At 34.5% G+C, this 27,737-nt stretch overlaps 1 protein-coding gene across 1 annotated transcript; it reads right to left on the minus strand.

Annotated features, from left to right (window-relative positions):
* Positions 1–95: 95 nt before the first annotated feature.
* On the minus strand, positions 96–27,587 carry LOC131944753 (TNF receptor-associated factor 3). Its single transcript, XM_059305557.1, has 14 exons — positions 27,385–27,587; positions 24,142–24,195; positions 8,340–8,488; positions 7,488–7,682; positions 6,874–6,978; positions 6,618–6,785; positions 6,424–6,504; positions 6,256–6,330; positions 5,397–5,513; positions 5,081–5,164; positions 4,790–4,916; positions 2,753–2,907; positions 2,474–2,662; positions 96–2,127 (listed from the first exon to the last, which is right to left on the minus strand). Exons 3-14 carry the CDS (start codon positions 8,472–8,474, stop codon positions 1,891–1,893), a joined length of 1,668 nt encoding a protein of 555 aa, XP_059161540.1. The 5' UTR covers positions 8,475–8,488; positions 24,142–24,195; positions 27,385–27,587; the 3' UTR covers positions 96–1,890.
* Between the last annotated feature and the right edge of the window lie 150 nt (positions 27,588–27,737).

Genomic DNA, 27,737 nt, shown 5'->3' on the forward strand with positions numbered 1-27,737 from the left:
ATGAAAAAAACCCACAATTTATCTATTCACTATAGTTCTTTATACCACTTTGTAATCTGAATTCATATTTTTTTAACCTGTAGAAATGACTCATGTTGTTCTTTTATAAAGGTATTAGTCACAAGATTTACCAGCACACCAATAACTCAAAAAATGAGTAACTGATCAAATAGAGAAATGTATAAATTATTAAAACATTACCCTACCCTAGTTCTTATCAACAATGGTGTTTTTTTAGCGGTTCTGTCATTTTTTTATTTTTACAGGAGGGGTTTGATAGCCCTTCACCCAACCCTCTTCTTTTCACAGCTGGGCTTGGGACCGGCCATGGCAGAATTTTGGCATACTGAAAAAACATGCCAGAAAAAAATATCAGAACAGCTAATCCAACACCATTACCATCAAAGAACTATGGCAGCAAAAAAAAAAACCAACCACTGAATGAAGCAGAAACAAAAGGCATTGGACTGGCCACACACAGAAGCAGATGACCAGTATATTAAGAAATAATACCACTGATACAGTTAAAGGAAAGATATGCTAGCCACTACTGTACTACTACTATTGTATATTGAAGAATATGAAATATAAACATAGCTGTAATAAATTGATGCTTTTGTATTTCTGAGACAGTCCCATAGTAAGTGTAAGCCAAATCATCAAACTGACATACACAAACCATAACGCCTGTCCAAGAAAACTTTCAATTCTCAAGTTTTGAGTTCAAAAGGTCAAAGACATTCACACTTTTAATCTACAGACACTGAGTTGAGCAGTTGCTCATGAATGAACGCTGTGGAAAATCCACCCAAGAACAACTGTTTACAACTTCACTGTTGTATGTTTTAAAAACTTCATAAAGCTATCATAGTATGTATTGTTATTGTTACACCTATCAGTGTAATGACAGGGTATACTGTGTATTATTTAGTCTTAAAAACGACGCACAACAAGAATTTTAACAAAACAGTGTCTATAGTGTTCTTGACTCCATACATAAAGTAAAATATATTAAGAACAATAAATAGTCAAAAATGATTTTTAGAAACACTTCTATTTATGTGAAGTTAAGGAAAATTCATAATGATGTAAGTGAGATATATTTACTACATTTATATTTGTGTACACCTATGTACAGCTCATTCTGCATTTTACATACCACTAAAATTCCCACCAAGTGTTATACATTCCCAATCTAATTGCATGCATCAGGACATTATTTTTAAAAAGAAAACATAGGTGCTGAGGTGTATAAATTTAAAAAAAACTTATAAGCAATGATGAAATAAAGAGTGAAAAATATGAAGATGAAATTTGTTGCCACTAAATAATCACAATTTACAAAAGAATTTACTTGGATACTCAACAACTGTTGATATTATTATTACAATTTATATAATATTATCAACAAATGTGTATTTTACATTTGAATCAGATGAAATTTTAAACTCTTAAATGGAGTTGTAAGCTATCTTGCTATTGATATATCAGGATTGTTCCATTCAACCTGTTAATCTTACATAAATTATTTGAAATGACGTTCTTTGAAGAGCCAAAGTGTGTTAATGGCATCAGTAATGTGGACACTGGGCCCTGAATCTTGTGTGCTGGGGCAGGTGCAGCACTTATAGGTGGGCGAGATATTTCCCCTAGGCTTTATAGGCTTATAAAAGATTAAATTATTTTTTTTTAAATAATTCCATGCAAATTAACAAACAAGTCAAAGGGACATAACAAAAATGAATTCAAATATTCTATGAAAAGGTAGGTTTAACACAACAAATTTTTGAAAACAAAAAAAAATTTTGATAAAAAAAAATTTCTGAGGCTACTTATTTTAAAAAATAGATCAAGCCTAATTTCTTCTGTGCGTCAGTGAAGAGAAAAGCTTTAAATGGGTTGAAGACTGGCAGTGTCCACTATGACCTTGATGAAAAGCGTATCGTCCTTGATGTAATGATTGCTGGGGTTGTCCAGGACAGTGTGCGCCACAAACAGCGGACACCCGCTGGCAACGTTCATCTCAGCGTTCACTGGTCTCCTAAAGCTGGTACTGTTGGGGTCTGGGAAAAACTCATCCTTGAGGTGTCTCTTGTCTGGGGACTGGTCCAGTAGGATCAAGCTAACCTGTAGTAGAGAGACACGAAACTTGCTCAACAAACTTTCTAAACCAATCTGGGCTCTACATTATTACAGAATTATTTTTTTAAGCATTTTAAGAAAAACTATTAAATTCAATAAATTTAGACATTTTTTAATATCTGTAGCTAAATATTTACAAAAAATTTAAATCAATACAACCCATCATATTTTGCATAATAAATTGTCTAGGATTTGCTGTATAATGAATTATCATACAAAATGTAGGCATGCACATATAAACATTTTTTAAAAATTAACATTCTCTTAAGAAAACTTTCAGTGCCAGTAAACGAATCAGTTCTTAATTATTGTAATCATCAGTTGTGTTTACCCTTTGTTGGAAAGGCCAGGGAAGAAGGGCATCATATTCTCCTTTCATGACAACAAAGTACAGGGACATGTGAGTTCCGCGGCCGATTCCGTCCCCATTCAAATACACTCTAGCACACATCTTGTAACCAAAGCGGCCAGTGTAGAAAGGTTGACTGTACAGTGAAACTGTCCGTCCTTGGACCGCATCCTGAAAAAATCATTTTTAAAAATGCATAAATTTGCATTCTAATACAAGTACTACATCAAAAGTAGCTTTATTCATAAAATACAAACATACCCTTTTCCTTTGACTGAAATCTCTAATTTTCCACAGAAGTTTCCCATCATAACTTGCAGTTTCCAGCATCTGAAACCTTAAATCCATTTCCGCTGTTCTGATCTCATGATTTGCTATTTGACGGTCGTGATTGGAGACTTGGGGAATGAGAAGTTCTGGGGGGGAAAAGGTAGTTTTTAGAGCATTCATCAAGGAAATAGAATTTCAGTATTAAACAGTCTCTCAACTACATTAAACAACAATTGAATACACAAGTCACTTAAACGCAATAAGCCACAATTAAATTTAAAAAGCTACTCAACTGCACTAAGCTAAAACTTAATACACAATTCATTTAACAGCACGTTGATACAGTGACGTAACTGTACTAAGCCAAAATTAATTACAAATGGTCATTTAACTAAACCACAATAAAAAAACACAGTGACTTAGCCAAAATTAATTACAAATGGTCATTAATTTAAGGGGATATGCGCGGAAAAAAATCACAAAATTTCTTGTTTTTCGTCATGATGGGTTTCTTGCTTTTTTCTGTACTTTGTCCATTTTTGTATACAGAAAATAATAACTTTTAAGAGAAAAAAATATTTTATGTGTTTGAATTACGATTTTTCTGACCCTATTAATTAAAAAATAATCAATTTTTCCCAATCTTACAAGCTCTCTATGAAAAGTTTTATATCCGTCATTATATTGTATTTGACATCATTGGAAAGCTGGATTTCTCATGTTACTAATAAACTTAATTTCCTACATCTCGGAAACACCCAAAGCTTACAATCGGCTTTGCAGTTTACACAGATATGGTACTTTCCTGACCTAGTTTTCGTTACTTTTGGCTGTTTTTCTCAGTTCGCAGGTTTTTAACACTAAAAAGCCTACTACTTTTTTATTTATTGAACAATTCCAACCATATTTTCAGTAAATGTTCTTGATGCGAAAATACAACTTTTGTCACGAGGGAATTGTGATTGCTTTCATAGAAAAAAAGTATTTGGTAATTAATATTCACATTTTGAAACTTTTGAATACTAAAAAGAGTACGATTTTTTAGACCTTGTAAAATTCTTACTAGTAATTATTTCAAAAAGTTGTCGTTACAAAAGTTTTAGTATATACTGAAATATAAGCAGTTTAAATTTGATTGCTATAGGTGCATAAATAAAAAAGCCTTAGTATTTTTAAAAGTACCGAAAAATTCAAAATGGCGGAGGTTTTTTGGGTTTCCATGACAACCAACATTGTTTTCGACCCTTTTATTTGCTGTTTAATAGTTACTTTTACATGCCAAATATGATAAAAGTATTCAAAAGGCTTTAGATCTTAAACTGTAAAAAATAGAAAAAAACATAGCATATCCCCTTAAGCCACAATAAAAAAAAACACAATGACTTAACTGTACTAAGCCAAAATCAATTACAAATTGTCATAAACTAAGCCACAATAAAAAAACCACAGTGACTAAGCCAAAATTAATTACAAATGTTCATTAAACTAAGCCACAATAAAAAAAACACAGTGAATTAGCCAAAATTAATTACAAATGTTCATTAAACTAAGCCACAATAAAAAAACACAGTGAATTAGCCAAAATTAATAACAAATGTTCATTAAACTAAGCCAAAATTAATTACAAATGGTCACTTAACTAAGCCACTATAAAAAAACAGTGACTAAGCCAAAATTAATTACAAATGTTCATTAAACTAAGCCAAAATTAATTACAAATGTTCATTAAACTAAGCCAAAATTAATTACAAATGTTCATTAAACTAAGCCAAAATTAATTACAAATGTTCATTAAACTAAGCCAAAATTAATTACAAATGGTAATTAAACTAAGCCAAAATTAATTACAAATGGTCACTTAACTAAGCCACTATAAAAAAACAGTGACTAAGCCAAAATTAATTACAAATGTTCATTAAACTAAGTCACAATTAAAAAAAACACAGTGACTAAGCCAAAATTAATTACAAATGTTCATTAAACTAAGCCAAAATTAATTACAAATGTTCATTAAACTAAGCCACTTACTCAACTGCTCGATGCTCTGCTGCACATGCTGTACATCAGGTGTTGAGCCTGCAGGTGCACCACCAGATATTTCTGCCACTTTCTGCTCAGCTATGATCAGTCTTTCAACTTGCTGAACCATTTTAAGCTACACAAGTAAACAGTACAAACATTCAATCAATTAAGGAATAGTTGGTATCTAATTTTTTTCTAAGTATTTTACCAGGCATATTTAATAATGTAATGTAATGTAATTTTAGAAAAAGCTCACAGAAAAAATATACGTTTGAAAAAAAAATTATGTCTGCAAACCTTTAACTCTCTATGTGTGTTTTTCAGTGTGCCATTCAGACCTTCAATTTCTTTACTCAACTGTTCGACTTTTTGTTTTAGATGCTGACAAAAAAAAATATAATAAATAATACAAATTCAGAAATTTGATTACATTGAAACATGTATTTTAAAATTAATTGAACAAAATAATTCATCTGAACAATTTTCAAACTTCAAATCCGTAGGTACAAAACTGAATAATAATTATTTATCAAAACTCCAAATCTATACATGGTATAAAATATCTGACAAACCAGGTTCTTGTGCACATAGTTACATTAAATTTTTTTTTTACCTGTAATTCATCAGATTCTTTTTTTCTTTGCATTTCTGAATAAAGAGCAAACTCACAAACTACTGCGAAATGTGAAGTAACATCTTTTTCATGTAGTAAAACTTCTTCTTTATGACCCTGAAAACAAATAATTTAGCACCTAAACTTTAGGTGAAACAAAAATGTGGAGATATAATTTAGTGGGTGAAAGCAGAAAATTATAGCACCAAAACTTAATGTAAAGAAACCTGTAAAAAACTCATTGTATAAAAAATTTAATAATAGTCAGATGATTTGCCTCAGATTAAAATTTTAAAATACCAAGATTATCAAAATCTTTCCTTTCAAACAAGGTTATAGAAGTATATTTTAAAATTAATTCAACAAGTTTTGATACCCTTAAAAATTCAAGGGAAATAATCAGACAAAAACTGTAATTAAAGTTGTACATCAATTTATTCAGATAATAAATTTTTATGAAGTTTGAATTTTTATATTAAAACAAAAATTTACAAGATTTACTTTATATAGTCAAAATATTTTGATTTAATTTCCTTTTAGTGTTGTTTATGAACCAAAATGAAATAGTTTAAATACAGAGATTGGCATAATTTAGTTTTTAATAGATTTCCTGATTTATTTATTTTCAAACAGATAAACAGAATTGCATTAATCAACTTAAATTTTATTTGTTCTAAACTTTGCTTCAATTTTCTATACTTAACTAATACTACAATACAATTGTGTTATTTAGCTCTGTGTTTATCTCAATCCTGCCCAAAGAAAATCTTTAAAAAATACCATTCAAAAAGATTTTGTTACTGAAAAAATGGTGTAACCTAGAAAATCATACTAATACAATTTCATGTTTCATACTTACCACAAAGGTGCATCCTAAAATACTAAATTTACATTCAGTTGGCTTTTTGGGACAGTCTGCCTTATGCTCTTCTAGCTAATTAAAAAAAAAAAGAAATACAGCGTTTTTATAAACATAAATATTTTAAAGTTAATGTATTATGTTGAGATAAAAATCAAAACATCTTACCAGTCTACGTTTGTACTTAACATCTCCACATTTATAAGGACATAACACCATAGCCTCAGGGCAAGTGGATTCTTCATGTTCCTATAAATAAGACAAGATAAATTTTCAAATATTTCAAGTTCAGTTAAATTAAGAGAAAGCTAGACCTATTTAATGTACTAGCCAAAAAAAATTGGGATTTAATATGTTCTTACTTGTTGCTGATAAGCACTGTATTCTTCCCCGCATAAATCACACAATGTAGGTCGATGTTTACATGTTTCCTCGTGTTTGAGAGAATCTTTAAACAACATACTCTCCTGACACCCCCTTGATGAATGTCTACATACTACTGTTCGATGTTCACAATTTGGTGAATGTTTCTATAGTTTTAGACAAAAAAGTATCCTATTACTCCAAACATTTACACAACAACTTTGAGTGATGTTTAAGTATAATCATTATACTTACACTCAGTTCCCCAAACTTAAATTTTTCCTCACAGCCTTGATCTTTATTAAAACAAAAGACCGGAAGTTGCTTCATTTCCCTTCTAAACCCTGGGTCTGGCAAGATCTGAAACAAGCAGATACATTTGGATGAGTACACTCAACCTTCTTACTTGCTTCTTTAAATGTATTTATGTTATGACCAAGGTTGAACTAATCATCCATGTGTGCAAAATCTCTAGATATATATTGACCTAGATATATTAAGACTCCCTTTAATTCAATACATAACATTTTGATTGCCAGCCTAATTAAGTTTGCCAAAAAATAATCCATTAAGATTTTAAAACATTGTTATCCAAATTTAATCACATCTATCTAAATTTAAAATACTAAGTATAAACCATATTAAACAGTACATCAAGTCAATTATCATATACAAACAATAAAATTGCAACAAGATATTCAACATTAATCAGTATAATTATGCATTAGACTTAGAAACCCAATCAAAATATATTTTAAGTTCAGTCAATAAAACTTCAAAAAAACAAAAAATCTAATGATTCATTCCAAACTTTAGCCTTTCTTATTATAAAAGCACCTAGAGTGCTTAAAACACCTGTAGAAACTTACATTAGATGCTGTTATCTGTTCACAATCTTCCTCATTAGCAGGGCAAATTTTAGACGCTGAGTCGCCCAGGTAAGACCCAACACACTGGGCACACATCCTGTGACCACAAGGGGTTTGTACTGCATCTCTAAGTAGTCCATGATGGACTGGGCACATGTACTTATCATTAGGATGCACTACCTGTGGATCCTCATTCTGAAAGTAAATATTATAATAGACTTTATACATAGTATTAACTTCTGTTTTTGTTTTTACATTTCTGTCTGATAGTTATGACTTCATATTACTATAATAGAATTTATACATTAATCTACATATATAATTCTCTTTATGGACGGACCATGCGGGGCACAACCACCACGTAAGCTCAACAGACCATATTGCTACCACCCCCACCCGTCTGGTGAGCTGTTCACAATCGTAGTGCCGGGTTATTAGGGGTAGATAAATTAGTTTTTAAACTATTTGAAACTAAGGGGAGGTAATAACAAGTTCTGCTTGATCTTTTCATTGTTGTCTGTAAACTGTCTTCACGGACGGCTGCTTTCACTGGGCGTGGGGGGAGGGGAGAGAGGAGTGAGGATAATCGTCCTTCACTAGCTACGGATAGTGTTTTAAAGCAAAATATTTTCAGTCGCAGCATTGGTAGTGTCAAATTCACAAATTATGAATTACTGAAAAATAGGAAATAAAACAACTAAGTAGCGGCGTATGTTACGTCGCGGGGTCGGCTCGTACATATTATTAACTTATGTTTTTTGTTTTTACATTTTTTTCTGATAATTAAAACTTAATACTGTACAGTTAAAACAGTTTGATTATACAGTAGCTTTGTTTAATGACGTTACTTACAGGTAATGAAGCATAGCTGCCTGAAGCAGGGCCACTTCCAGGTGTCTGGTATGAAGCAAATGGTGTACTATCAGGGGCTTCGTCACCAAACCCTGATGAGAATCCACTGGCTCCTAATTCACTGCCAACAGACATTTTATGTCAGAAACCTAGAATACAAAAATGTAATTGTAGTTTAAATATTGCAAATAATTTAAGTAGGTTTATTATGTTGCAATTAAATATTATATAAATAAAACTATTGGTGGCTTGGAGTTATTTATTTTAAGAAAAATTACAGCAAAATGTATGTGGATTAACACTTCTTTATCCTCACAACCCTCAACCACAACACCCCCCCCCCAGTCATCATCAAGAATTACACAAGCCATATTTCTTGAATCATATTTTCCCAGTCAAGACAAAAGTCTGATTCACCCCCCCCCCCCCCCCCCCCCAAAAGTGTGGCATGCACTGATGATGACCCCAAAGCTATGCATTTATTCTGAAATATTGCTGCATTTCTAGAGAGACTTTTTTTTTCCATGGACATTTTGCTCTGGGCATTGATTAAAGTATATTTTCTATATAAATTACATCTTTTAATTGCCCAAAAGGGGTGGAGTTGGGTGGGGTGGCTGTGGATGCTCTGACTCCCCCCCCCCTCTCCCTCAAAGAGATACCTGAAAGATACTGCATATATATATAGTATGCTTTGCCTTTAAAATAAAAGCTCCATGTCTATTTCTTCTCTTTATAAATTGTTTAATAGTAAAAATTATATTTGTATCAGGGATGCATAAGATGAAAATTAGGCATACTAAAAAGATTTTGAAATAAAATTGCTGATAACATATTAGATTTGATCAATAATTTGTAATTTATTCATAAATAATTATATTAGGATAACTCAAATTATGTTTTTAATATTCCGTTTTGGCATAATAGCAGCTTGATTTGGCTTAAAGTTTAGTGATCTGGCAACCTACATAAGTTCGCCTAAGCAAGCCTTTTTTGTGCAGGCCGAAAGTCTTTCAACTTTTCCCATGCTTTGCAACTGCGCCAGTTAGTCGAGTCGATTGCATTTCGGATGCATAGCGTAGATCAATGGTAGACGTGAGTTCAATGGCTAGAGCCGACAGTGATGAACAGAAGCGGATCAATAACGTTTTTTTTTTTTTTTGCTTTCGTATCGGAGTTAAAAAAAAAAAAAAAAAAAAGCAACTAACAGCTGACAGCTGACAAAAAAATCTGAACATAAAACTATTTCAACGCATTAGGGGTCGTCCATAAATAACGTCACACTCGTAGGGGGAAAAGGGGGGCCCGTAATTTTGTGACGGTGTGTGATGAGGGGGAGGGGGGTTGAGATGGTGTGACATCACTTTTTTTCATTATAAAAAAAGCAATGTTAGAAAACGAGTTTTAGCCGTTATTTCGCGTTTTAGAAAACGGTTTTTAATAAATTGTAATAGAAATTGATCCAAATACTCTATGTTGACTGAGTTCTCACAAGATTTTGGAAAAATAACGATGTTTTAAGAAAAATTCAACAACAATTTTGAGGGGGGTTGTAGGCTGAGGGGTGACGTCATTTTAGGGGGGGGGGGTTAGCTTTTTGTGACGACGTGTGACGGAGGGGAGGGGGGAGGTAAAAATCGTCAAAAAAAAGCGTGACGTCATTTATGGATGACCTATTACTGAAATAAAAAGCGAGCTATTTAACAACGATGTTCACGAACGATCGTAGTGACTAGTCAGTACATTTCAGTAGTCAACAACTGTCGCGAGTCACACTGTGTTCACGTCCATAGACCCAACCAGCGATCTTTGCCCGCCGTGTGAAACGGAAGCTAGATGGGTCGGTGCTATTATAGAGGTCGTTAAGACAACACCCTTAATTAGTCAAAGGTAAGCTATAATAGCTCTAGGTTCGCATGCCTTGTTTTAAAATTAATAAATCTTGTAGAAGAAATAGTAGATGGTTTTTTTTTTATGTAAGGGTCATCTATTTACGACGACCTTACAAATACAAACGAGATCGTTGTGTGGAAGGGGTGTGGGGGGGGGGGGACGTCCACGCGAAACACTAACTTCACAAGCAGAGATTCTTCCAGGTATCTCTTCCCCCCCCCCCCCGAACGAAATTTATATAGAAAATATATACTTTTAACAGTGTCCGCCACCCCCCCCCCCCCCCGAAAATTGAAAATTTCAAGTGCCCCCCCCCCCCCCCGGAGAAAAAAAGTCTGAAAGAAACACTGGTCACAAGTCTTGTAGTTATAAAAAGAAAACAACATTTTTCCTGGGAACATAACTTGTGTATAGCTTTTACTTTCATTAGAACTTGGGCGCTCGCTTTTAAACAACAGCTCTTTACGTGCGGCGACAACACGGTTTCTACAGTTATTAAATCAAAGGCGCTTTGTTGATGAGAACTCAGTGTGGCCTTATTGTTCATGAACTGCCAGTGGGTTTTTTTCATACTGTTGTTAGTTAAATAGAAATCGAATTTTAATTTTATAATTAGTATAAGGCAATTGATGAACAAAACTTTTCTGTAGGTCTATAATGTTAGTATAACTTTTATATTCTATCATTTTATTATAAATGAAGTTAGTTTGAAAAAAAAACTGTACTCAACTGAGCACACCGTAACAGGCTTTTAAAAAAAACAAGTTGCGCTTGTGTCGGTAATGGAATGGGTAAAGTAATTACTTTTATAGCAAAGGAAGTCTAGAGCAAATATGTCGGGAGCTCATTTGTCGGAAGCCAAATTGTTGTGGAATTTTTTAGTCCGGCCTCGTTGATTTGGGCTATTTTGCGGGGCCATTTTGACGGTGCACCAAGCGACGCACGTAGATAACATCGAAATAGAAACTATGGCCCGATGGACAATAGAGCAAATGTATAGTTAAAACTACTTGAACTCATCTTTAGAGTTAATTGCGATTTTCAAGGTAGGGCACTAAAATGATGCAGTTTAATAACGTTATCCTAAAGAAGAGGCTATATATAATACGAGCTGACCCGCTGCGTATCATACGCCGCTATTTATTTATTTTTTTTTTCTACTTTTCAGTAATTTATAATTTGTGAATTCGACAGTACCAATGCTGCCATTGAAAATATTTGCTTAAAAACACTAACACCCCCCCCCCCACGTGAAAGCAGCCTCCTCTTAGTTACCTCCTCTAAGTTTAAAATCGTTTCAAACTAAATTATCTGCCCCTAATAGCCGTCACCAAACCCGTCTCTATGATTGTAAAATGTAAACAGAGTGAACACCGCTCACCAGATCATGTGGGGGTGGGGTAGGGGTGGTAGTGATTACTGATAGAGAGGAAGAGAGGGGACTGCAAAGGCGCGCTTGCAGCTTGTTTTCTGATCCCAGAAGAGAATTATATATATAGATTGGCGCAGGTGGGTGCTCGCCGCGATGCGAGATCGGCGATAAAAAGAAAATGACATTAGTCATTATTGAGAAAGTGTGTCGTAAAAGTGTGTCGTCACACTTTCAGAAACGATGTTAGAATCTAAAATAAACCATAAAACGAAACCTTCGACAGAACCAAAATTTGTACACTTCACAACTTGCCTATAGGTCTATATTGGTAAATATCCATAATTAAAATGAACAGAATGATGCTACGCTATTTTATGTCGACTTTTTCAACTTTTCAAACATCGGCACAAAAATTCTAAATTCCTCTAAATTAGTCTAAATAGACACCCTGAATAACGTCACACTTCAGCACCATTTAAAAAAAAAAAGTTATTTCCCTTAATAAGGGGATATAACCAATTTTTTAAAAAGTCCACAGTGGTCAGCTGTTTGCCAGCTAAACTGGTGAGAGCATCTCTCATCACTGTTTAATAGGCTACTGAACAAATTATCAAAATTTGAGTTAAAATTTAACTTTTTATAATGCAATAATTTTATGTTAATACTGTTTCTTAGAATTAGGCCTGAATATTTCCAGGTTTTCATAAGTAAGTACTAAACAAAGTATTTCAGTTTTTATATTAATTATACCTACAAAATATTATATCAGGACTGCTTAAGATCACAATATTGTTGATTATTGATTTACAATAATATACAATAATATACACATATATTTTAGTACATAAATTATGTTTGAAATCAATAAGCCTATTATGCTTATTATTCATCATAAAATAATTAGATATTAGATCTAAGTTTAGTTTACATTTCAGCATGCTTATGCTTATTATTCCTCATAATAATTAGATATTAGATCTAAGTTTAGTTTACATTTCAGCATGCAATTATAATGGCAACAATTATTTTTTTAAATCAAAACAGTAAAACATGATAATAGATTTAAAAGTATATAAATTTAAGAGTAAATTTATATATACTGAATTTATTTAGGAGAGAATAGTTAATCTGTTTATAAACAGTAAATTCAAAACAGTAACTTAGGTTAGGAAGGCAGCTGTTAATGTGACATTTCAACATTCAGCCCCCCCCCCCCCCCTATCTATCTACCAATATCACCAGTAGTTGACAAGCTGCGTCTTGCACCCATATATATGTTGGCTGGTACCTCATTTAATACCCCCCCCCCCCCCCTCTTTCCTCCAGCGTGGCCTATTTAACAATTCAGATACGACCCGGCAAGAAACCATTGTTCACCCCCCTCCCCCTCCCCCCGTTTCCCCCGTTGACCCTAGGTCGCATACCTGGGACAACGGAGGTTAGGTTGTTGCAAGCTCAGTGGAGAGCTATACTTTGGATGGAGTAGATGTGTATGGGTGTGCTTAGGCTGGTCGCGATGTTGGGCCGTTGCTGTCGTGTGAGATGCTGTACCGTTGCTGTTTAGATGGTGCAGAAGCTGTCGCTGCACCTGTCGTGATGTCGACCTGTCCTGTGAGCTGCTGTCGCTGTACCTGTCGTGATGTCGACCTGTCCTGTGAGCTGCTGTCGCTGTACCTGTCGTGATGTCGACCTGTCCTGTGAGCTGCTGTCGCTGTACCTGTCGTGATGTCGACCTGTCCTGCATGTGAGCTGCTGTCGCTGTACCTGTCGTGATGTCGACCTGTCCTGTGAGCTGCTGTCGTTGTACATGCGGCTAGATGCTGTTGCTGTACCTGTCGTCGTAATGTCAACCTGTGCTGTCCTATGAGATGCTGTTGCTGTACCAGTCATCGAGATGTCAACCCGAGGCTGTCATCGAAAAGCTGTCCTGTTGACAGTCACTGTTATGTTGCTGTATGTATGGAGTTGTGAGTACCGGTACTGAAAGTATGTAGAGTGATGATGTTGTTATTCGCTCTGATTATTGGAACACTGTAATCTATTGTATTGTCTGTAATACGTAATAAATGTATTGAAATGCTAAGTTTTATTTTTAGTTAAATATTAATGTTGTATTAGTGTTAATTAATTAGTTTTGCTCAGGTCTGGTAAACCTCCTTGACCCACAAGGATGCACGGATTTGAGAGAACAATACCATCTTACCATCTCTCTCTTTGTATCGGTTACAAACAAAGAAAACAACCCCCACGTAACATTTGGTGTCAGAAGTGGGATAGCAGTGATACCTATAAACAACATAACTAACACCCCCTAACATTTGGTAGCAACGAGTGGGATCCGTGATTGAGCAAACTAAATTAAGATTTTTTCAAAAATTGGTTTTTTAAATATGTTGAGTATATGTTGGTTTACCTCAGCATAATTTTTTTATGTGTATACTTTTTTTTATTTGCATTGTTAACTTTTGGAACGTGTAGAATACGTTTAATTTACTGTAAGAATGTGTGTGTGATTGCTGCTATTTTGTGTGTTTTTGCATTGTGCTAATGTTACACACTGAATTAGCACTGACGGAATTATTTTTAGGCCATTTTTAAGAATAATTTGGGTAGCCAGTTGACATGCAACCTTTGTAAGTTTTAATGGTGTTGAACGTATTATTGGCAACTATGGTATTCGTTGAATAGTAATTATTGTAGATGAAACATGCTGTTACATAATTTTATGACTGGGAAGACTTGGCTGATATTGGTACCGGATGTACATTATCAGGCCTTGTGGTATAAAACTATGTGGGACTGACGAGTATTTATCTTTACTGATGGCCATTTATTTGTAGTCGAAAGGCGTGATTTGTCCATTTTGGTTAACTACCCTTTAAAGATAAGTACGTGTTTATACCTGGTTTCAGTAGATGTTCATTTTTGAGACATTTCAGTATGCTCATTGATGTTTTTTGCCTTTAGTGGCCTTTACTGTAAATTAGAGGTATGTGTTGTGTCAGTAGGTGAACAGTAAAGTAGAATGTTTATCTCAATTAGTTGTCTTTGTTAAGTTGATTGCGGGGACGCAATCATTTTTGCAGGAGAAGCATGTTGGCTGGTACCTCATTTAATACCCCCCCCCCCCCCCTCTTTCCTCCAGCGTGGCCTATTTAACAATTCAGATACGACCCGGCAAGAAACCATTGTTCACCCCCCTCCCCCTCCCCCCGTTTCCCCCGTTGACCCTAGGTCGCATACCTGGGACAACGGAGGTTAGGTTGTTGCAAGCTCAGTGGAGAGCTATACTTTGGATGGAGTAGATGTGTATGGGTGTGCTTAGGCTGGTCGCGATGTTGGGCCGTTGCTGTCGTGTGAGATGCTGTACCGTTGCTGTTTAGATGGTGCAGAAGCTGTCGCTGCACCTGTCGTGATGTCGACCTGTCCTGTGAGCTGCTGTCGCTGTACCTGTCGTGATGTCGACCTGTCCTGTGAGCTGCTGTCGCTGTACCTGTCGTGATGTCGACCTGTCCTGTGAGCTGCTGTCGCTGTACCTGTCGTGATGTCGACCTGTCCTGCATGTGAGCTGCTGTCGCTGTACCTGTCGTGATGTCGACCTGTCCTGTGAGCTGCTGTCGTTGTACATGCGGCTAGATGCTGTTGCTGTACCTGTCGTCGTAATGTCAACCTGTGCTGTCCTATGAGATGCTGTTGCTGTACCAGTCATCGAGATGTCAACCCGAGGCTGTCATCGAAAAGCTGTCCTGTTGACAGTCACTGTTATGTTGCTGTATGTATGGAGTTGTGAGTACCGGTACTGAAAGTATGTAGAGTGATGATGTTGTTATTCGCTCTGATTATTGGAACACTGTAATCTATTGTATTGTCTGTAATACGTAATAAATGTATTGAAATGCTAAGTTTTATTTTTAGTTAAATATTAATGTTGTATTAGTGTTAATTAATTAGTTTTGCTCAGGTCTGGTAAACCTCCTTGACCCACAAGGATGCACGGATTTGAGAGAACAATACCATCTTACCATCTCTCTCTTTGTATCGGTTACAAACAAAGAAAACAACCCCCACGTAACATTTGGTGTCAGAAGTGGGATAGCAGTGATACCTATAAACAACATAACTAACACCCCCTAACATATAGATCCACAGGGGTTCTGCTAATCAATAATTAAGTAGCCTACCATCATTCAGTATTGCAGCCTACTGCGAATTGCACATACCGTCTGCACTTCCATTCGTTTCAAGCATGCATATTAATTATAATTGTAGGCATAACTAATAATCTAATAATTATGTTTGAAATCAATAGGCCTAAGCCTATTATGCTTATTATTCATCATAATAATTATTAGATATTAGATCTAAGTTTACATTTCAGCAAGCAATTAAAATAGCAACAAATTTTTTTTTTTAATCCAAACAGTAAAAAAGATGATAATAGATTTAAATAAATTAAAAGTAAATAAATTTAAGAGTATAATAAGAAGAACATAGTAGATCTAAATGTGTTTATAAACAGTAAATTCAAAACAGTAACTTAGGTTAGGAAGGCAGCTGTTAATGTGACATTTCAACATTCAGCCCCCCCCCCCCCTCTATCTACCGATATCACCAGTAGTTGACAAGCTGCGTCTTGCACCCATGTATAGATCCACAGGGGTTCTGCTAATCAATAATTAAGTAGCCTACCATCATTCAGTATTGCAGCCTACTGCGAATTGCACTTCCATTCTTTTCAAGCATGCATATTTATTTTATTTATTATAATTGTAGGCTACTGTAGGCATAGGCCTAACTAATAATCTAAGATGTAGGCTAGACTACATCTTTTAAAAATTACTAAGACAGAGAAATTACACCTACCTAATACTGAAGTTTATAATATTGTATGAGCATATGTAAATAATATGTATAGTATTATCATTATGTAATATGTATGTAGATCTAGTATGTAGACTCTAGAATCTAGATTCTATATATCTGAGCATTCAAACAAATACAAAGGCAAAGAATTGCAAAGTTTCTCATATAATTTTTACAATTATTAACACAAATTACTGCAAACCTAGAGATTAAGGTAGAGAAGCACAGGTCTAATAACTAATAATTTAATAATAATAATATAACTCTGCAGATAGACTAGAATCAAATTACTCAAATTAGCATCAGTTTTATAAAATAAACTAAAACCTTAGTTAACAATAGTTAACTCTGCTCTGCTGAACAGTTCATAGATTCTAGAATAGATCTAAATGTGTGGCAGAAATTTGGAAATCTAAGAAATACTTAAGAAGTGGTTATCGACTGTTCTGTTACTACTGTTTAGGTTGTCAGTAACAATCATAAATGTAACTAACTAGATCTAGATCTATCTAGTTAGTGAAGACATCGTGTCTGTTAACTGTTAACCTTGTGGTGAATTAATAATTTAATCAATGCTAGGCCCTACTAACTACTAATATAGAAGAATCTAGATCTAGATCATTGAACACTCACTCTTATCTTAGAAGCAAAAAGATATCTAAATCAAATTAGCTAGAATCTAAATAGGTAAGTAAGGAAGCTTTCATAACAATACTTCTAGACTCATGGTAAAACCTTAGTTTTGCGTGGGAAATTATCGGGTAATGTTTGTTGAGTTTCGGTAACTAAAGTTACGGTAAACCACAGTTTATTTGATCATTGAAATATAAATAAAGTGAAAGTCGATTGTAGTAAATTATTTTTTTAATTTTAATCGACAAAAGCAAATAGGAATAAATAATAGTCGATTTAAATTAGTAGATCTAAAAATTTAAAAAATATATATAAATGTAATAATTTGTTTAATATTTTTGGCTTGCAGCGAATTCGCATTAATTAATTAGTAATAATAATTAGATCTAGATCTAGAATCTAGCTAGCTGCTAGGCCAAGTAAAAAAAATCTAGATTACGAAAATAGTAAAAATAAATTACAAAACTAGTAAAAGTGACTAGAATTGTAGAAACAGGGTTCGTACCCTATTTTGAAAATGAAACCACACCTTTGTAACCACACCATTATTTGTGGTTATACTATAGCTGAGAAACTTTTGTCTGCTATTAAAAACTACCTGTACCCCCCCCCCCCACACACACACACAACAAGAGACGGTGGAGGGATCACTGTGAGATCACAGTAGCCCAGTCTAATACATCATAGCATATACTCTAACTTTTATTACCCCTTACCCCACCCTCCCCAGCCAAACAGCACCAACTACATACTTGGGGTCACGGTGAGTTCATACAAGGTTAGATATCAGTGACCTTAGCTACTAGGAGGGGCGGACTAGTCTAGCCCTAATCGGAGTCATCGGCAGCCTCTGCAAAGATTTCAAAAACAGTATGGACAGGTAGTTGAATTATACGTAGACTACGCTTACAGCTTCCCTCATATTTTTTTTATAAGACTACCTGCCTGCATCCTCAGACAAACTTAAGAAATAATAGCGGGTAAAAAAAAAAGAGGTCAAGATTTGTATGGCCACTCTTTCACCTCCCCCCCCCCCCCCCCCCCCCGACGTAGTAACTGAGAAATCGGGTTTCTTCTGCGATCCAGCAAAACAAGTTAATTAAAAAGTCTAGTGACAATTTTAGCGCAATTTCCTTATGTTATCTAAAAATAGCTCTGTCGTAGCGTAAATCAAGAGCAGGGTTAGTAAAACCATTGGTTAGTTATTAAAACGTTTTTTATTAAATAAACCTAACTACTAACTAAACTAAGCACCTTGAAATCAAGAGCAGGGTTATTAAAACCATTGGTTAGTTGAACTTGATTATCAACATGATAATCATTAAGATGATAGATCTCTACTTCCGGCATGTATATACAACCACACCACACGCGTCATCACGTTCAATAGATGCGTCATCGCGTTCCATGGCTGCGCCATCACGTTCAGTAGGCGCGCAAGTTAATTAAAAAAGTCTAGTGACATTTATGCGCAATTTCCTTATGTTATCTAAAAATAGCTCTGACGTATAATGATGGGGTGCGTTCAAGCTAGAAGAGCGATCGGTTTGTAGGTGTTTATGTAATTTTAAAATTTGTGACCGAACGAGAGGATATTTTTGAAAACTTTCTTCGGCAATATTGTTCTAAATTATGGCAGGAATCGATTGGTACATGTTTCAAGTCGCTAAGTGGTCTGGTTGCCGAGATATGGGCCAAAAACTGCATTTTTTCGAGGTTTTTTGGCTTTTACGGGAAATACATGAAAGAAACCCGGAATTTTTATGGCCTATGCTCATTCTCGTAACTTGCTTAACATAATTGCTTTTGGAACTAGTCATCGATATTGCTTCGTTGAGGAGGAGATACGACTTAAAGCCCGGACACACATTCATCCATCCATCCATTCCCAGAAATGACGAGTTAATAAACGCAATTCTCCAGAATGGAAATTGCGCTAAAAATGTCATACCACAGTGTAGACTTGTCCAGACTTTTAAAAGTCTGAAATTCACTTTTCTAAATTCAAGACTTTTTCCAGATTGCGTACGAACCCTGTTAAACAATGTTTAGTAGCAGAAATATTCAGCTGAAACACTTAAAAATAACTAGTAATACAAAATAATTAATAAAACAGTATTTAATACGCAATTAAAATAAATCTATCCAAATTTTAAACATTCTGTATAAAAATAAACGATGACGCCAAATAAAGAATGGTTTACAGTACTTCCGGTGGATTCCGGAACTGTGTGACAGACTTCGTCAATGTTTTCTTGTTTTTTTTTTTTACTGCTATACGATTCCGGAATAATAACCGACGCTAAACTAAGGTTATACCGACTCCAGATAGATTCTACAGATATAGATATCTAGATCTATACTATGTTTTTGGATAAGTTTCTTTCATGTGGAAAAATTCTCTTTCCGTGTTACGGTTGATGTTTTAGGGGGGCGGTCAACAATTTCCGGGGAGGGCGGATACTGGTAAAAGTATATATTTTCTATATCAATTTCATTTTGTTGGGGGGGGGGGCGTAGACTTTCTTCGGGGAAGGGGGGAGTAGCTCAGCCCCCCCCCCCCTGTAGAGATGCCTGGAAGAAACTCTGATAAACTGATCAATTATCGTTATGCGCTCTAATTAAATCTATACTAGTCTAATTAATAGATCTAGTAATTTTTAAATAAATAATATTAATTATGCATCAGTTTAGTTAGTTCACAGTTCACATTGCTATTCAACTGTCGATTACCATTTAAAATTCGTATGCCTATAATTTAATATATGCCACATAGGCCCTACACGAACGACGTCTAGTTTTAAAGTATAGGAAAATAAATAATAGAGCGACCAAATGAATATTTACAATTTTTAAACATACCATTTAAATTATAATTAAAAACAACAAAAATGCTTTGAATTTACTGATTTTAAAATATTAATGACAATGAAACAAATGAGTGAAAAGCTATACATTGATTTCTAGCATTTGAAATGATTGAGGTTAATAATGAGGGCAGCACGTATTTTAAAATTTTAAAAATATCTTTGAGACCTCTCAGTTTGAAAAAAAAAATAGCTATGTTTGAAAAAACGCACTCATTTGTTTCGTGGTCATGAGTATTTATCAGAGGCGTCGCGAGGCGGAGGCGGGGGGGGGGGGGGGCGGAATGCACCGGGTGACACCATTTAAGGGGATGACACCGAGACTAAAATTATAAAATATATAGAAGAAAAATGCTTTTTGCCAGTTCAGTGAATGATTAATTGAAGTAAAAGTCTTTTCAGTACAAATTGAAGATTCCTGACAAAATAGGGTGGGAGGGACAAAAAGATATAGCTTATGTAAAATATTTATTCATTGTAAATAAATAAAGATAAAAAAAAACAACTAAAAAGATGAATAATGAAAAGCATAAAAATAACAAGCGAGCAAAAGTTAACTGGCCAGGTTGTCACACTGACTCCTTTTCACGTTTTTTTTTTTTTTTTTTTTTTTTTTTTTTTTTTTTTTTGTCGATCATGAAATAAGTTGCCATACATTTGAAACAATTAATTCATGACTTGAATCTGTTGTGTCTATACATTTTAATAATTTTTTTAATTTAACAAAAAAAAATATATTTTTTTGGTTTGGTAATAATTTGATTAAACATTCAATATACCAATTACAGGTTCAGGTTAAGTGGAATCAAACGCTGGAAATATATCTTTGGTATATACATATATATATATATATATATATATATATATATATATATATATATATATATATATATATATATATATATATATATACATACATATATATATATATATATATATATATATATATATATATATATATATATATATATATATATATATATATATATATATATATATATATATATATATATATATACTCATGCAGTGCAGAATCAACTTGTCAAAACTTAAGACAATTATATATTGCCCATAGACATTTTAGAAGATTCCCATTTGACATTTGAGATAACAGTGCAAGTCAAAATTAACGCTGTCTCAAAATGGTCTACATTTCACATGATTCATTTTGCTTCATGAGCAGCTCGCTGAGGTTGACGTTCGCTTTCAACAATATCGGTCAATACTTAGCAAATCTTTAAATAATTTGTAATTAATTAATTAAGTAGCATCACTCATTGCAGACCACCTAGTTGGTGATAGACCGCAGAACGAAAGTGTTGTTCTCCATGCTGTCTTTAAATTGTGTCCATCACTGCCGCGATGCAGAGAAGAATGTGAAGACTGGCCGAACAATAAATAAACCGGGAGCGATCTCCCCTAAACTTTCTCGAATATTCTTTTATAAAAAAAACAGGGGATGGGAACTCGGGATATAGACATGAATTATAATCCATTTTAAATACTTAAACTTTTAAAAATAGAATAAAATCTCGTAGAAAAAAAAAGAATTGCACACCTGTGAACGCCAAATAAAACGTGCATAATAGTGCGGAATATTATTAGTACTTTATAAATTTACATTCGTTTTTTGAGAAATCGGAAATAGCGTAAATTAGTACTTTCAACCAACGGAAATTACTCAAAATTTGACAGAAGGTAGAGAATTAGATATTTTACTTACATGTGAAATTTCATTTATCTATCTGAAATAGTACTCAAGTTATAGGCTTTTGAAAAATTCAAAGTAGAAAAAGTACCACTTCCGGTTATCGGAAATCGCTTAAAAGTTGATCAGTATCTACGATTTTGATAAAATACTTATATATGAAATTTCATCAACCTAGCTGTAACGGTACTCAAGTTATCGTGTTTACACACAGACACACACACACAGACATACGGACAGAATTGCAAAGTCCAGTTTTTACGACTCGATAACGCATAAAACGCCAAAATGTTTATATATTTATATTTATAATTTTTGCCTGATTAAAATAAGTCCTCTATACTCCGGGTGTGATGAAGGACTAAGGAGTAAAACGGTGAAAACTGTCAAAATTACACGTTATTTTTGTGCACGATTACAATACTTTCTCTATACTTCGTATATACGAGAAAGTAAAAAGTAATTCACCGCTGTTAAACAGCATTCCACTGTATGTGAATAATTAAGTCATGGGCAGGGCGGCTACAGGACATTACCCCCCCCGGAATTTACCCCCCCCCCCCCCCCGACACTACCCCCCCCCCCCCCCCGTATTTACCCCCCGGAGCAATTACCCCCCTGTCTATTCCCCCCCCCCCCGGGGAATTACCCACCCCCCCCCCTCTCAAGTTAGAATCCTAACTCTAACTAGAATTCTATAATAATATACTACTTTAATCCAAACCTTAAGAAAAAGACCAAAACCTAAGCATCCACCGTAGCCTAAAACTTCACACAAAACCAAAACCAACGCTAGACACAATCCTAACACTAGCTCTAACCCTAACACTAGCTCTAACCCTAACCCTAATCATAGCCCTAACCCTAACCATAGCCCTAGCCCTAGCCCTAAACCTAGCCCTAAACCTAACCCTAACCCTAGTCCTAACCCTAACCCTAACCCTAAACCTAACCCTAACTCTAACCGTGTCCGGGGGGGGGGGGGGTAATGTCCTACTGGGCGGGGGGGGGGGGGGGTAATTGACAGGGGGGTAATTACTCTGTGGGTAATGTCCGGGGGGGGGGGGTAATTGACAGGGGGGAAATGCCCTGTTCCCGGGCAGGGCATGGGACTCATTCGGCTATAAATCTAGCTTAGACACCGGAATAAATGCCACTAATAAAGCTGGCATTATCGTATAATTGTGATCTGCAATTTTCAATATCTACACCATGAATTTTAAGAGTATTCATTAAAAAACCACGAAGTTGTCAGTTGGGCTTACGAATACAAAAAGTGCTTAGGCCCTACGAAGACCTTAAAACGGCACTGCGCGGAGCACTAATTTAAAAAAAAAATTACGTGTTCTGGTTCTGGTCTGCCAGCACAATCACATTATATAACATTTGTATTAACTACCTCTCTCAAAAACCATAACACAATCTGGTTCTAATTTCTCTTATTAGCAGTTTCATTAAGCAATGTTCACTACTGGTGGTGAGTGTTAGCTGGTCCCCAATTGTGCTAAGCACTTAGACAGATATCTCTTCTCCCCCTCCCACCCCCCCACCCCCCCCCCCCATATATATATATATATATATATATATATATATATATATATATATATATATATATATATATATATATTGGGACATAATTTGCAAAATGTAAGAAAACATTAAGAAATAGGATGCACAGTGGTAAATTTTATGATAATGTAGGCTATGTGAGCTGTTAATATTTCTTTATATTTGTATTATTTTGTGCGGATCTTTTGAGATCTAGATCTAGCATGAAATCTGTATTTATATATAGTTCAGCCACCAACCAAGTTCATACAGCAAAAATTAATGGTAGGCCTGATTATTAACGTTTTAGAAGGACACTTACTTACGAAGAAAATGTGTCTTGTTCCAAACTGTTTCAGTCATAAACTTACCGGTTTTACTACACGTGCCGACATGCTTTCAAGTATACGAATGCCAAATATTAACGGTTATTTCCGTTTTACAGATCTATCTTTAAAAAAAACGAAAAACTTTACAGAGGCGTAGCGGGGGGGGGGGGGGAGTACATATGTCCCCGAGCGCCGACCTTAGGGTGCGCCAAAATGGGTTGGAAAAACAAATTAAAATCTCATTTTAGCTGCAGTTTTGCAGTTTTCTCGGGGAAAAAATGGGCGGTTTTGTCACAAACACTCCTACCACTTTTATGGCACATTTCCACAGGGAGTGCCATATCAAAAACTACTATTATACAACAGCCTACGAGTTAGCAGTAGCGTTACAAGGCGTGGGCGAGGGTGAAATCCTCACCGGGTGTCACCATATAGGCCTACTGAATACTGAAGGTGACGTCCAATTTAAAAATCGTAAAATGCTCTATCACAACAATGTTTTATTCATTTAAAATAATAAAATATACACTAAACCAAAAATGAACAATTGTTGGAGTAAAAACTTGATAAAGATAAACGATAAACTAACCTTAACCAATCGTAACAGTTAGATGCACTTGCTCTTCCCATCTATAGACGATACCTGAAAATATAATATATTCAACTACAGTGGTACCTCGACATACGTACGAGTGCTCCGACATACGAATATATATATATATATATATATATATATATATATATATATATATATATATATATATATATATATATATATATATATATATATATATATATATATATATATATATATATATATATATACGAGCTGTTAAGTGAGCTAAAGTTTGCTTTGACATGCGAGCAAAATTTGAGGTACGAACAACTGGATTAGCAGATTTAGCAGTTCGTGGAAAAGAAACGCAGCGAAAAAGTTTCACCTGAATATGCATGGGGAGCTGTTTAATGACACTTACTTACTCCTTGAAGAAACATTCTGAAAGGGTAGACAAAACAAACATCTTGTGACAGATTCATTTTAACGGCCCGCGTGTCATGAAAGCGTGGCGAAAAAAAAAGCAAAGATCGGCAAAGAAAACAAGTTAATAAAAAGTCTAGTGACAATTTAAGCGCAATTTCCTAAATTAATTTTTTGTGACCAAACCAAATGATATTTTTGAAAACTTTCTTCGGCAATGTTGTTCTAAATTATGGCAGGAATCGATTGGTGAATGTTTCAAGTCGCTACGTGGTCTGGTTGCCGACATATGGGCCAAAAACTACATTTTTCCGAGGTTTTTCGGCTTTTCCGGGAAATCCAGGAAGGAATTCCGGGAAGTTTTTTGGCCCACAATCATCCTCGGAACTTGCTTAACATATTTGCTTTGGAACTAGTCCTCGATATTGCTTCGTTGAGGAGGAGATACGACTTAAAGCTGCGGACACACATCCATCCATTGCGACACACATCCATCCAGAAATGACGAGTTAATAATCGCAATTGTCCAGTATGGACATTGCACTAAAAAGTAGTGGCGAAAAAAAAAAGCGAAAGTAACAAAACATAAGGTTCACTTAGGTTCAATTGCGTTCGGTGAAGTTTAAGTTCCGTTAAGTTTAGGGATCAAGTGAAGCTTTAAAAGTGTAATTGGTAAGTGAATAAAAGGGACAGAAAGAGTTCAGCATTAAAAGTCAATTAGTGAACGAAGTGAAGCTCCTCCGCCCAGTACTGAGTTTACACCTCCACAAGCTCTCCCGTTAGCTCAAGTCGGCTGATTTTCAAGATAAGTATGCTTTATAAAACCAGTTTATTTCTTAGTATTATCGTTTATTATGTTATCAAATGATATTTGTTATGTATAAAAAAAACTTTTAGTACTGAAAGTGGTATTTTGCAGGCTGGAACGGATTAATGGAATTTCAATTAATATCGATGCGAGCAATTTTACAGAACAAATCAAACTCGCATCTCGAGGTACCACTGTTTAGGCCTATATATATATATATATATATATATATATATATATATATATATATATATATATATATATATATATATATATATATATATATATATATAAGAGCCAAAATTCAGAAGGGGAGAACGATTTAGTTTTTACTTTCTCGTATATACGAAGTATAGAGAAAGTCTTGTAATCGGGCAAAAAAAAAATAGAGATTTTTACAAATCTCGACGTTTTACACCTCACTGATACGGAAAAACATAATTTTGCAATCTTGTCCGTATGCCTGTGTGTCTGTCTGTGTGTGTTAACACGATAACTTGAGTACCGTTACAGCTAGGTTGATGAAATTTCATATATAAGTATTTTATCAAAATCGTAGATCCTGATCAACTTTTGAGCGATTTCCGATAACCGGAAGTGGTACTTTTCCTACTTTGAATTTTTCAAAAGCCTATAATTTGAGTACTATTTCAGATAGATAAATGAAATTTCACATGTAAGTAAAATATCTAAATCTCTACCTTCTGTCACATTTTGAGTAATTTCCGTTGACCGGAAGTAGTAATTTATGCTATTTCCGATTTCTCAAAAAACGCATGTAAATTTATAAAGTAGGGGCCTACTCATAATATTGCGCACTATTATGCACATTTTATTAGGCGTTCACTTGGTGTGCAATTATTTTTTTACGAGATTGCGTTCTATTATAAAAAGTTTAAGTAATTAAAAATGGATTACAAATATTGTCTATGTCCTGAGTTGCCATCCCTCGTAGTTTTATATTAGAATATTCGAGAAAGTTTAGGGGAGATCACTCCCGGTTTATTTTTTCCGCTAATGGAAATTATCACCAGAATAAATTTAAAAAAATAATTCAATACCTAAGTCACAGAAATATTGTTTGGGAACCGCTAAATCATTCGTGATACTTGTCACCAGTAGGCTACTAGCACCAGGCCCGCGCAGTTTTTTTAGCAAGCGAGAGCGAGGCAGTAGCCTATCAGAGAGCCGGGTTCAGTGTTGTGTTGGTTCATAGGTGTAACACCATGTTTCGATAAAAGTCAATGTTGGCTAAAGTAAAATGATTTATTTCACTCGAGGTTTTTTCGTTCTGTTGGGAATTAGTTAATTTGTCTCTAATGTGCCGTGACATTTTTAGTCGGTCATAAATTAGAAACATGTTTTAGTTAGTGTTAAGTGTTAGAACATGAACCTTATCTCATTTATATTAAATTATATTTACACTTTGGCGGCAACATTTTTAAATTTTAAGGTCTAGAATCTAGTCTAGCTAGAATCTAGATCTACGACAATTTTTGTCGTATTTACTTAGTTCCTTTAAAATTACATTTATGATCACTACTAAATCATTGCATAATTAGAATGTTTAATCTTTGTCTGTTATTGCAAGACATTCATGGTGGAAATGGTCTAGTCAATAGTTTTTCGAGTCCCGCCATTATTTCATTTGAGGATTTTCCGATACTTCTAGGGGAAAACCTAGTTTACGTGTTCGTTCTGTAATAAATTTAGAAACAAATGCCAGGATGCTACCATTTTGTTAAATTCCCAAATTAAAAATGTACCTAAATTGATCTATATTGCGAAATAATGTATTTTTCGAAGATAGTTTTTGTAAAACAACGCCTAAAATTTTAAATACAATTTCAAGTATGAATTGCAATTTAATTAGTTGTACATATGTCATATAGAAGCAAAAAACACGAGGACGACATTGACAAGAGTCAACGATAAAAAGTTATTTTCTTTCTTCCAAATATATTATTTATTATTAGACGAATTGATTTAGTTATAGAACGGGGAGGCAAAGAATAAAAATATCGATAAATTAGAGCAAAACTTACCAAAATAACTAATTGTGAGTACAAATAGATCTAGTACAAATAGTAATTTAAACTAAATGTCTTCCTTTCAAGTTACAAACATCACGTAACAAAAATGTTGACTTTATTTATAGAACCGGAGAATATGTTATTATTTGTTTATAAATAATACAATAGTAATTATAATTTTAAAAGATTATCACTTCAGAGACGACATTATAAAATGGGCAAAATAGTGAGGCATTTTAGCTGCGTGACTTGCGTATTTCCTGTGCTATTAACCTTAACCTCAGCGGTTTCCATGATTTTGTAGCGAAGGCCAAAGTTAGAAGTCAATGAAAACATACTAGCATGCTACAACCCAAATACTGTAG

The sequence above is a fragment of the Physella acuta genome, unplaced genomic scaffold (genome assembly GCF_028476545.2).
Source record: "Physella acuta isolate Inbredline_101_S28 unplaced genomic scaffold, ASM2847654v3 ptg000507l, whole genome shotgun sequence".
NCBI classification, from domain to species: domain Eukaryota; kingdom Metazoa; phylum Mollusca; class Gastropoda; family Physidae; genus Physella; species Physella acuta.

Bases quoted from the DNA above. Each gene is read 5' to 3' on its own strand.
- LOC131944753 (XM_059305557.1), bottom strand. From the start codon at position 8,474: ATGTCTGTTGGCAGTGAATTAGGAGCCAGTGGATTCTCATCAGGGTTT. The intron at 7,683-8,339 runs GTAAGTAACGTC...ATTTACTTTCAG, and splicing joins GCAGCTATGCTTCATTACCT to AATGAGGATCCACAGGTAGT. The intron at 6,505-6,617 runs GTAAGAACATAT...TCTTATTTATAG, and splicing joins ACAGTGCTTATCAGCAACAA to GAACATGAAGAATCCACTTG.